This window comes from Balaenoptera borealis (genome assembly GCF_965194805.1).
Source record: "Balaenoptera borealis genome assembly, chromosome: 2".
Classification (NCBI taxonomy): Eukaryota; Metazoa; Chordata; class Mammalia; order Artiodactyla; family Balaenopteridae; genus Balaenoptera; species Balaenoptera borealis.
In genome coordinates, this window is record NC_138867.1 from 8,308,855 (window position 1) to 8,321,408 (window position 12,554).

The following is a 12,554-nucleotide window of genomic DNA, read 5'->3' on the forward strand; positions in this document are numbered from 1 at the left end:
TTTTAAAGAGTGTTTCAGACATTAAGAAGGAACTTCACACAGACAGTGGCATGTTTTAACCAATTTCACAAGACACTGCAAAAAAGTTTGCTTCTAAATTCAGAGATCCAAAGCTAAATAACCGAAACGATTAGCAGCTAACCCCACTGCAAGGCTTTGCTCAGAGCCTGGATGTGGTGATACACCCCCCTCTGCAGTGAAAGGCCTAGATCTCCTGCCAACATTTGGGGAACAACACTGGTTTAATAGCCCTTGCCTCCCTCATGACACTCTGCCTGATTTTCTCACTTACAAACTGAAGGACAGGCTTCGTGACATGTAGCTCAGATAATGGAAAGTGCAGGTTCCTTGATAAGAAGCGGACAGACTGTTCAGATGCCTCAGGCAGTTCTGAACAGAAGGAACAGCACGGATTTAAAATAACAGCCTGTGTCCCTCACCTTCTCACCTCTGTCTTGCAGAGGTGAGGCCAGAAATGACAGCATGGAGATCAGCAGTGATGTGACAGCAAAGGGACTTACTAAATTTTCAAATATGTTGAAGTCAATAGCTGTTGCTCATATTCTCTGAGAACAGAAAGAAACTTGGAATGACTTGATTGAGGGCTCTAGAGACAAAGGGGAAGAAACGCTGGATCCTACAAGCGAGGACGCAAACAAATAAACTGGCAAAGGAAAGTGTGGAATCTCTTTTCTTGGATTCAGAGTCCGGCTCTAAACACAGGGGAATTTCTCCCTACTCTGCAGGGTTCCCTGTGGGAATGTACACTAGGCTGTTTCTCCCAGGACTTTTTGGGACCCTGAGCAGTAGCGAGGAGACTGTCCCATGTGGGGTTCCATCATAATATCCTTTAGTTTATTCTTTCCAATGCGCTACTGCTCAGCTTCTGGAATTACAGCTCCCAAGGGATATTGATGGGTGTGGAAGTTGCTATTTTATTAATGCTACAAAGGGCAAAATAGTCCACACCAAGCTCTGGAGATAAAAATGCAAGAATCAAACAGAGATGTGGCATCCCATTTTCAAATCAGCACTGTTTTCTCTTAAGATATTTCTCTTCAAAACCGACAGCAAGGTGCCAGCAGGATCCCGTGTGGCTCCGTGCAAAGAAGGGCTGAATAAGTTAAGAGAACACAGACTGGATTTGCGAGGAAGGTTCTAATGCGAAAATGCATGGACACCGTGGAAGTGTGGGTCAGGATCGTAGGACAGCTTGGTTCCCACGGACAGTGTTTCCAGAGCGGGACACACGGACACTCACAGGACAGGCGGAGATGCTCTGCTCCCACTGCATCATGCTCAGGCTGTGCTCCAGGCTCGTGCATTTCTTCATCACCGAATCCCAGCCACAGTAAGGGTCCTGGGCCCCAATGCAGGCGCTGGAAACACACACCAAAGGGTCAAGAGAAAGGCAGGTTTATCTAGTACCATAGACGCAAGCTAAGAACTGACTCTTAGGACTTGACATGGGACCTAGCTATGAGAAACAAAGTTTTCGTCTGCACAGTAGAGAACATAGCTAACTGCATACACCAGTAAGTATCTAATTAAAATTAAATAGATTAATTTTATTTGAAATATCTATTTTTTTCTAAGATCCAGGGCTGACAACCAAATGATTGTCCATGCTAACATGACGCCTTTTGGTGTCATGAACAATCTAGAGTCAGAATCTTGCAAAGGCTCCAGAATACTAGCTGTCATCACCACCACCATCATCATTCTCACCCCCTTAATGACAGGTACTATTTGTTGAACATCTACTGTGATATATAAAATGATTACATCCTTTATACAGAAACAACTTTTACAGGAATGTATTCATGTTTTCACTTTATTTATCACCATCATAATCATTCTCACCACCACCACCATCATCGCTACTATCATTATAATCATCTTCATCCCCTTAATAATGGGTATTATTTGTTGAACACCTACTGTGATATATAAAATTATTATGTCATTTAACCATTTAAACGACTCTGATGAGGGAGGTATTATTTTAACTTTATTGATGAGAAAAATGAGACACCGAAGATTTCTAATATTTGCCCAAGGACAAACAAATACACCCCAAACCCTGCAACATGGTTGGTTCAAATTTAATAAAATAGAGAAGTGTTCCTTTTGAGTACCTAGCTTAAAAATGCATTAAAATTTTCAATTTAATAGTGGTTTAATATAGCCCTGTCTACAATATTCAACATATTATATCAGAAATACTGTAGATGGTAGATATTTTATTTTAGCTTTGTCTAAACGAAAGAGTTCATATACAACATGGGCATCATTAGATGAAGATTTCAGCCCCCAAGTTATAAACACAATATAATGTAGATGTGGGGAGGGAGGAAACAGACAGAGATGACTGTGACAGAGTCAAAATTATACAGAAGATGACCCCACAGAAATGCAGGGCATTGGACACCTTCTCTCTGAAGGGTCAAGAGGTCAGGTGTGCAGGAAAGGGTTGTGAGGAAAGGCAGGTGAGTTCAGCGCGGAAGCGCCAAGGTCTTCTGAGTTAGGGCAGAGCTTACAAGGGGCTGAATCTGTTACAGAGTTACCAGTTCACCAAGAGTAGGACTAGAAATCATAGCATAGTCATCAAACATGGGGCCAGGGAGGCAGTCGAAGTAATAATGTCATTAATATTAATGATATTAAAATCCCCTTATTAACACATCAAATATGTAAACCTTGCATAAAGCACTGTTCTAAGAACTGGACCTCGATTTGCTCCTGTAAACCTCATAAAACCTTTAAACAGAGTACCTCCGTCAGCTACTCTATTTATTCTCGTTTTAAAACGAAAAATTCGAAGCAGAGAAAGAAGTCCAAGTTCCACAGCTGGGGAAGATACATCTAAAGATAATAAATGAAGCAATAGAGGTATAAAACTATTACTGATTAAGTTACCATGCAATTATTGTGTATTAACCAGCCCCAGAAGTTCAAATGGTTAAAACTGGTGCTTCTCACAGCAGGACTAGGGGTGGCAAGGAGTGTGAAACAGTTACCTGTCACCATAACCTCGCTGGAACTTTTTGATAAGTGACCCTGTACCTGTTAAAAGATAAACTGAGGTCGATTAAACTGTTCAAGAGTTTATCTGAGCAAACATGTGGCAGTGCCAAGGGGGCACTGGTTAAGAGGCTCCGCCCACAGGGGCTGAGGAGAGGCTTTTACAGGGAAGATGGAGAAGCAAAGCTCGAAAGTTATTTGATTGCCTGCAGCCTGAGCGGTGCCTTATCTGGGAAAGCCTCGTTGTGCGCTCGCCGTTGGTTGCTCTTAAATTTCATCTTTTCCGATTCCAGGGCATTGCCAGGCGTAGGCAGGACCAGAGCCCCTGTCCTACTGAACTGGCATCACTGCTGGATTCCACGGTGTACATCACACGTCGGAATCCTCTCCGTGTTGGATCCCGTTTTCCCGTCGGGGGGCAAAAAGGGCAAAGTTACCCTTCGAGAATTATTCAAGACGCCTGAATTCCGTTTCATGTTTCTTATTCAAGCAGTATGACCATGAGACAAACGTAAACTTCCAAAAACGAGGAAATTCCACCAAGTCCCTAACTTGGCGGCTTCCCCCTTGCAAAGCTGCCTGTAGAACTGAAGCAACGCCACAGGCTTACATGGAATATTTTAAGCTGTTTTCAATGAAAAGCTGCTTGTAATCACGTCTCTTTCTTCCGATACTGCGGATGGTTCTGTAGATTCTTAAGATTACACTTAAAATACTAAAACTTCTCTACAATCACAAGTGCCCATTCATTAAAAATACCGTTTATATTAACTATGTTTTCCTCACTTAAAATGTTTCATACCATGGGGAACATTCTGACGAGCTTTACCTTTATTCTAAATTATACCTTAAGAAAAACCAGTCATCATAACTTATTATTTTTGGAAGGTGTGTCCCTTAAGGAGATCATGTGGAAAATCACAGACTTCCTATGAATGTAGCCATCATGAAAGTGGCTTTTCTTTAGTCCACTTTGAAAATGTTTTTCTTTGTGTGATGAATATTTTTAATAATTTTTTTCTTATTTTGTTAAGAACCTTAGATTATTCTCATGTGATATATTACCCTGGTATCTGAAAGTATCTGAATTCAGAAAACAAGTTGGTCAGAATCTGAGGTTTAATTTGAGAAGACATTTAGTGAAAGTGTATTTTAGAGCAAATGTATATTTAGATGTAGGTCTTAATTCTAGAAGGATAAACTGCTTTCTTTCTTACAGGAAATTAATCTAATGACATTACAGTTTATATAAACACTTCCTTTACTTTTAAAGTTTGCGGTTATGCTATTTGTTGAGTAATAGAAATAAATGGGTATATTCATCAAAATCTTTCACTGCATTTCTGCAAAGCTGGAGCTAATTACTGAATATGATCCCCTTGCATATTAGATTATCTAAGTACCTATGACTTCATCTGGCTTGTTTCTGTCACACTAACTGCCATTATGTCAGTTTATTTCTGATATTAAGAACTCTTGCCTTATCAACAACATGTATTCATTGAACATGGGATTTCAAAAGTATTTCCATCATTCATTTATTCAGCACATACTTAGCACCTGCCTTGAACTGATTTTCAGAGTGTTTCCTGGGTGTACCGGGAAACAAAACAGACACAGTCAGTTGTACCCAAAGAACTCACCTCTTAGTGAAGGAAATAAACATTAAACAACTGCCCCGATAGGTATCAACAGCCAGTTGCAAAGGATAAAACAAAAGGGGGATGAGGAAACATGTGGGGAGAGACATTTAAGCTGGGACCAATGAGAGGAACAGAGTGATTGACGTGATATTTTTCAGCAAAAACAGAGTGTTTTGGCAGGAAGACTAGCACAGGGAAAGTGTACAACGTAGGAGGGAGTGAACTTGAGAGTTTGAAGAAACACCTGATAAATGGAGGTGGCGCTTTGGCGGAAGCTTGGGGTGTAGAATCTGCTGAGCCCTCAAGCCTCCCTCCCTAAGCATTTAGGTTCCCTTGTAAGTGCTGCACCTTTAAAGTGCTTCCCAAATTGTGTACAAAAATCACATGTCAAATGTCAGTATTTTTATTTGTATTATCATGGTAATGACACTGAGAGAGAACAATTTATCTATTCATGAATAATAGTGTCTTAATACCTAAGACAATCTCAGTTGCTTTATTCTTAACGGCTATGTCACCATATACTTCAGGATCTGCTTTTACTTTGAGTTGCATTAAAAACATTATCTTACTAAAAATAAGACTGGAAAATTCCAATTAGACAGTAACCTTCCTGAGGAATACATTCTAAGACATCCACAAGTCTCTCAATTAGTAAATCCAACTGGAACATATTTTTTTTTTCAGTTTCCTCTTCTGCAAAACTAGGATAATACCTCACTGGGCTGTTCTGAGGATTAACTTACATCATGTGGTAGAAAAAAAGTTTTTTTGAGATGGGCTGCATATACTTATTCTACTTAATCTATAAACATAATTACAAATTAATATATGCTGTCAACTTCTGGGAGTGTTTGAAAACATTCTATACCAAAAATACTAAATCTGTGAATGCCGTGGGGTCTTTATTTAATAAGGCGATGTGAGACACCACAGCGTGTTCCAATAAATGGTGCAAAGTATTTCAGCTACATGTCTGGATCCATTCACAATGGTTTTTTTTTTTACTACTTGCACGTGCAAGCACAGTGTCATGTGTTGAAGACACAAGGGTCAGGAATGAACTTGCAGTCTAGTGAGGGGGGAAGACGACGTTCATGACCACTGCTTGACAATGTCCTAGTGAGGAATGACTATTGAGAAGCCCTGACAACCGGTGCTATAGGAATCAGAGGAGCGAGCTGTGGCCCAGAAGAGTTTCAGGAAGAGGTGCTATTTAGGCTGTCCTTTGAATGCAGCTGGGGTTTGGCTGAATCAGAAGCACATCCCTGGTCATAGTGGTTCCAGGAAAGACGACAAGGAGTCATGTGCACATGGCATGATCCTGGGAGCTGAGCGGCTTGGCTGGGTTGAAGTGTCCTTAAGATTCCAGAGAAGTGTACTGATGTGATTAAAATATGGGGGTTTTGCTTAAGCAAGGGAGATTTGGCTGTGGTGACTAGGATTCTAGTAGATAGTGAAATCTACTAGAATACGAATTTATAATTCCCAAGAAGAACTAAGATACAGGTACAATTGCAACAGCATTTTTAAAAGTTAGGACACATGCCAAGTAAGCAAAGACACAATTACCAGTAAAAGTATATGTTTACACTCATTACACATAACTTGCTAAAGGCATTTAATAAATATTCATGTTACATGCTATGATTTGTAGAGGAAATTAATGAACTAAAATTTCAGTTAGTCACTAACACTTAATATATTAAAAACTGTTTGCTATTGGCTTATAATTAAATTACACTGATTAAATTAAATGAGGATTTTTCACATTTCAATTTGCTTTTCTTATTAATTAATTTTTAAAAAAGATTATTATAATAATAATTTTTTAAAAAACTATAGTTCTTCATGCATCCTTTCCAACATGTTAAAGTGAATTATTTATGAATGAACCTTAGATGATGGTGATTCCATATTGACTACAGTATGAATTATCACTGACTGCAGTGCCCTGTAGGAAGGAGGTGCTCAATACATGTTTACTGCATGGCTATGAGGTCACTGCGCCTCTACTGGTTCTCTTTACTTCTAGCCCCAAGCTGTAGGAGCAGTCTCATGCATTCTAGAATCAACTTATGTTTGTTGTACTCTCTGAGAAACTTCTTCAACTTTATCTCCTAAACTGTTTATTGAGTTGCTCATATTAGTTTCTTATTGCTCTTAAAACAAATACAAATTTAAATAATATCAAATTTAAATAATTGATTTGTACTGCCAGTAATACTAAGCAAACGGCTTTTAGTTAAAATCTTAGGGACTTCCCTGGTGGCGCAGTGGTTAAGAATCCGCCTGCCAATGCAGGGGACATGGGTTCGAGCCCTGGTCCAGGAAGATCCCACATGCCGCAGAGCAACTAAGCCCGCGAGCCACAACTACTGAGCCCGCGTGCCACAACTAATGAGCCTGCACGCCTCGAGCCTGTGCTCCGCAACAAGAGAAGCCACCGCAATGAGAAGCCCCGCGCACCGCAATGAAGAGTAGTCCCCGCTCCCTGCAACTAGAGAAAGTCCGTGCGCAGCAAGGAAGACCCAATGCAGCCAAAAGAAAAAAAAAAAAAAAATTTTATTAGGTAGATATAAAAATTTTACAGTGAGGCATTATGGGAAAATTGATAGTTTAAAAAAACAGTGAAAAAAGTAGAGGGCATTTGAAGTAAGCAAAACAAAAATGCTTTCTGGAAATCTAGCACTTGCGGTCAGCTTTGGTTTCTGATGTGATACGGACAGTCCCATTTCACCTAATTTTCCTGCACAGATTCCTGAGCTGTTTACTTTGGCCTCTGGGTGGGCCTTAGTCACTGGGGACTTTTCTCTAGAACAAACATAACATTTTTCTGGAAAGGCCAATTCCGCCCGCTGAGGGCCCCTCTCCAGGGAAGGCAGCCTGTGCAGCTTTGTACTCAGGAACAAAAGGGGCGCAGAGACTAAACATGAGCCCTTCACAGCTCAGGGATGTTGAAGCAATTTCCAGAAGTGACTTGGAAAACGCTGTGTCCCTGTGCCCGGGAGGGAAAGAACAGCATCCACTGGCCTCTTCGTTCAGGGAAAAGCCTACACTCTGGTATTCGATCTTCTGTTGTCTGTAAACTAGAGGCGATTATAGGTTTCTCCAAGTCCACTCTCTCAGTCTACTCTCCTCTCCAGCCAGTCAAGGATAAAAATGAAGACACAATTATTTCTTGCCCATCTCATGTTTCTTCAAGAGAAACCCTTCTGTACATGAGGGTTTAGTAGGCAGAATCAGAAGACACAGGAGAGACTGAAGGGTCAGCAGTCAGACCTGAAGACTGTGCAAAGTGTCAAGTCATCCATCTTAAGTTTTACACAAAACCCTAGAGCACAATAAGTCCAGAGAAATTTTTTTATTATTACTATTATTTTGGCTACTTATAATTCACTTGACTTAACAGTCTGCCTGCGACTGAGTGAGTGAGGCTTGGGCCAAGGCGTCCTCCCGTGGGGCACAGCCCACCCCAGGAAGGACATCTGCCCATCTCAGCAGAACAGTTGAGGCACGTGTGGTACCCACCTTGCATCTGGATTCTCTGTTGCCCTCCCCAGCCACTGGGATGGGCAAAGGTAAGCACTTGGCTCTCCTCACACCCGGCCCTGTTCAGCCTCCATCAGCCCCGCTTGTATGCATATGTACCTGCTCACTTGAGACAGGGGATTACTGAATACCCACCCACAGACGCTCCTGCCCGTTGGCTGGGGCCATGTTGACATCACTCACCTACACACAGAACGTGCTCGAGGTAGAGTCTCACAACCGCCAGAAAATCCATTTGCCCAAACAGACCAGAGCGAGGTAAATAACTTAATGCAAGGAGCAGAATCTGGCCTGATGGGCCCTGTACATCTCAGACAAGGTGAAGTTGTTTAAAGGTGGAAGAACAAATTCACAGCAGGTCAGTTTGCCCTCTGTTTGGTCCAGAGGCAATGTGAAGTATATCTGGACAACGAAGGCAGATCACGCGTATGAGAGCAGCACGGGCTTAGCAGGAGGTACATGAACTGAATATAATGCTCAAGCAGCAAAGGAGAGGAACCGTCTCGAATTGGATTCTTCTTATTTGCCAGACCCATTATATGGTCTCTGTCTTTTTGCTCTAGTAACACACTGAGTAACCTCATAATCACACACTAAGCCAAAGGCTTATCCAGGATCCACCTGCATCCAAAGCTCATGATCTTTCTGTATGCGAGCTGCTTTGCAGACACATAGGGATGATGATTTCCTTAAGAATCATTAATTCACTGGACCAGGCTGCAAATACAACCTTAGGAGGAGCTCAGGGTATAAAAGCCAAGGTGTTTCTGCTCAGGATCACTCAGATGCAAGGATCTGGAGCTGAGAAAAACTGCTGCAGCCCAAGCTTTCCCATGGAGTTCTTTACATAGCGTTAAATCTGGGAGCTCAAAAGCAGGAGACCTGTAGAGTAGACGTTAAATAATGAAACCTCGCAGTGTGGGCCCTTTAGTTGTGCCTCTCAAACACACTGAGGTAAAAAGGCTGGTAACTGTACTGATTTTAAAACTTTATCCAAGTGACTATTTGGATTGCCATTTAGAAGACAGAAACATGCTCTTTTAGGAAACTGAACAGGGAGCGGAACCTGAAATTGTTGGGTGGCTATAGCATCTCTACAAGATGGCACTCAAATATTTTCTTTGCTTTTATTGTCTACCTGGATCAAATATATGTTTATATCATTGTCAAAGGTGGATTTACCATGAAGCTAAGGAAGCTTGAACTTCCTTACTTCATGAGACCCTTTAGGATTCTGTGATTGTAGGTGACATGGATGGAACTAGAGACTGTTATATTGAGTGAAGTAAGTCAGACACAGAAAAGACAAATATCGTATGATATTGCTTATATGTGGAATCTAAAAAAAATGGTACAAATGAACTTATTTACAAAACAGAAATAGAGTCCCAGATGTAGAAAACAAACTTATGGTTACCAAGGGGGAGGGGGGAGGGATAAACTGGGAGATTGTGATTGACACATACACACTACTATATATGAAATAGATAACTAATAAGGGCCTACTTATAGCACAGGGAACTCTACTCAGTACTCTGTAATGACCTATATGGGACAAGAATCTTAAAAAGAGTGGATATATGTATATGTATAACTGATTCACTTTGCTATACACCTGAAACTAACACAACATTGTAAATCAACTATACTCCAATAAAAATCAAAATAAAAAGCCACAACCATATCTGATTTCTCTCTGTATTCCCTGCATTCAGAATAAAGCTTGCCTGGAACTGTTCAAAAAATGTTTGATAGATGAAAAAAAAAAAAGATTCTGGATTGGCCTCTGTCATGTTTGTATTTAAAATTTGATATTCCTTTCCTAAGAATAGAGAATTCCTTTTAGAATAGAGAATCCCTCCCAAATTGTGTGTCACACCTCACATAACCTACATTTTCCCCTGATTATTACAGAACAGTAGTATGACTTACATTTCTTAATTTACTAGTCTAGTTCACGCACGTTCATGTTCTACATATCACATTTTGACTGTTCCTTTTCCACCCTGCCCAGGACTTGGGGGTGTAACTTATGAGTTTCTGGAAGACACTGTGTTCCAGCCCAAGCCCACCTCGGACCCCCTCTTACAATGTTGTAATTAGCATGTTAGCATGTATTTCACAGTTGTAATTAGCATGTTGGCATTCATTTCATGGTTGTAATTAGCATGTTGGCAGGCATTTAACAAGTTGGCATGTATTTCACAGCTATGATTAGCATGTTGGCATGTCTTTCACAGTTGTAATTAGCATGTTGGCATGTATCTCGCAGTTGTGAATAGCATGTTGGCATGTATTTCACAGTTGTCATTAGCATGTTGGCATGTACTTTGGAGTTGTGAACAGCATGTTGGCATGTATACTTTCGGTCTTTTCCTTCTATGTTTTAAACAGTATTAATGATGGCAAACAAATAACGTGTCTTGCTTTTTCAGTTAATATCGTATCATACACATGTCTTCATTGTCATCATTTAATGCCTTCAGAATAACCCACTGAGTGAATACGCCACTGAGTCAGTATATCATAACCTGGTAATTAATTCCCTTACTATTGGAAATTTAAGATTGGAGCACTGGTTGTGATTCAGATATAGCTTAAAAAAATAATTGGACAGCGATGGCAGGCTTGCAGATCAGGTCCTAGTGGAGTCCAGGGTCAGACTTTAATGATAAATCGATTTGGGGATAAAGTCTAAGGCAACTCCAAGGCCCTTTGGCTTGAATCCACAAGAGACATTTGGGAGATTTTATTTATGTCAGAATTTCTCATTAGATTCTGAGCCCCGCGAAGACAGGGTCAGCGATGGCTCATCTATCATCATACACTCAGAGCCTGGCTTGGTGCTTGGTACACATAAGATTCAATAAATATACTATAAGTGAATTAACTAAGGAAAATCCACAGTCTTTAGAGGCTACACCAAAGCCAAAGCAAACAAAAACTCAAGATGTTGAGATTAGGAAAATATTAAGTTTATTTTGAAGGGAGAATATTTACTTTGTAAAATGGGTACATTTCAAAATGTCCTCCTGATGTTTATATGATTCATAACTGAATGGCTAAGGTTGTCTTGCTGGGGCACCTTGTGGGGATCCTGCAATTTCTCTCTATACATTGTGTTTCTCCCATCAGGCAGATGCTGTCTTTAGAGAATATGTAATTAATAAAGGTGACAACCTATTAACTCCACCTTTTAAACTGTAGCTCTTTCAAGCAATAAATATCCTACAGTAATTTAATTTCCACACTACTTTTCTTAATGAGATGTTAATTTTTTTATTACAGGCTGACTGAACTAAGAATGACTAGAAATCCATTCACAAATGGAGCCAACGTTTTTTTTCTTAATGGTTTCCTCTTTCCCTCCAGTTTTATAAAGCAAACTTTAGAAGCCGTGTCTCTTATGTTATATACAGGATATGAATCTTCCAGTTCCCAGCTTTTCTTCTCTCTCCAAATAGTTTTTACAGCAAAGCAAAAATAAAATAAACACCTAAGGACTAAGGGTTTTCAATCTTTTGGCTAATGTTTTATATCACTACACTTTTCTGTAAAGGAAGCTTTACTGTTACACAAGAACTGAGGTTTTCTTTCTAGGTTATAAAGAAAAATAACAGAAAGGGGAGAGGCAGAGTATCCATTTGTTAATTTGATAAGTATTTACTGAGCCTGTCTCAGGCCGGACACATGCTGAAGGCTGTACGGAACCTGGAAAGACAATGCCCAGCCTTCGGGAGCTCACATTCCCAAGGGCTGAAGGAAGAATTCTAATTTCTGTTCTCTGACTGATGATTCTTTGGACATTCTCCCTCTGATTCCGATTGATCCCTCATCTATAAAATGTTAACACTACAACCTGATAGGTTTATCTTACCTCAGAATTGTGGTGGGTGTCAAACAAAAAATAAAGGATATATGAATGTCTGAAGAGTAGAAAATGCTCTGTTGTTAATTTACTAGGGTTTAGAGTTAAATTATGTAATTTAACACCTAATTTTAAAAATTAGTGTATGTAATGATGTAAGGCACATTCATTCATTCAAAAGGCATACATGATAATAATCTAATTCAGGAATCAGCAAATGACAGTGCATGGCCCTAATCCAGCCTGTTCCCTAAAGTTTTACTGAAACACAGGGTAGGAGAATGCTTGGCCCTGGTGCCCTGGCGGCTTTTCATGTCTCCACATAGGGCAAAGCTTAACTACAGCTAAGCTAAGCTTCGGCAGAGCACCCTGGGACCCGCCCGATCACGTGCATGGGAGGATTATGAGCGCCTGCTACAAAGCTGTTTTCCTCCCACCTCCCTGTGCTCCAGGGAGGCTGTCAGGAG

The 12,554-nt window shown here is 40.4% G+C and overlaps 1 protein-coding gene across 7 annotated transcripts in view; it reads right to left on the reverse strand.

The window, feature by feature from the left end:
- Positions 1-12,554, reverse strand: part of SEMA5A (semaphorin 5A) — a 506,976-nt gene that overhangs the window by 109,728 nt on the left and 384,694 nt on the right. For all 7 annotated transcript variants that reach the window (XM_082382606.1, XM_082382605.1, XM_082382601.1 and 4 more), the window contains one exon: positions 1,262-1,379. In XM_082382606.1, coding sequence (XP_082238732.1) covers positions 1,262-1,379 — 118 coding nt within the window. The remainder of the gene's footprint in view (positions 1-1,261; positions 1,380-12,554) is intronic.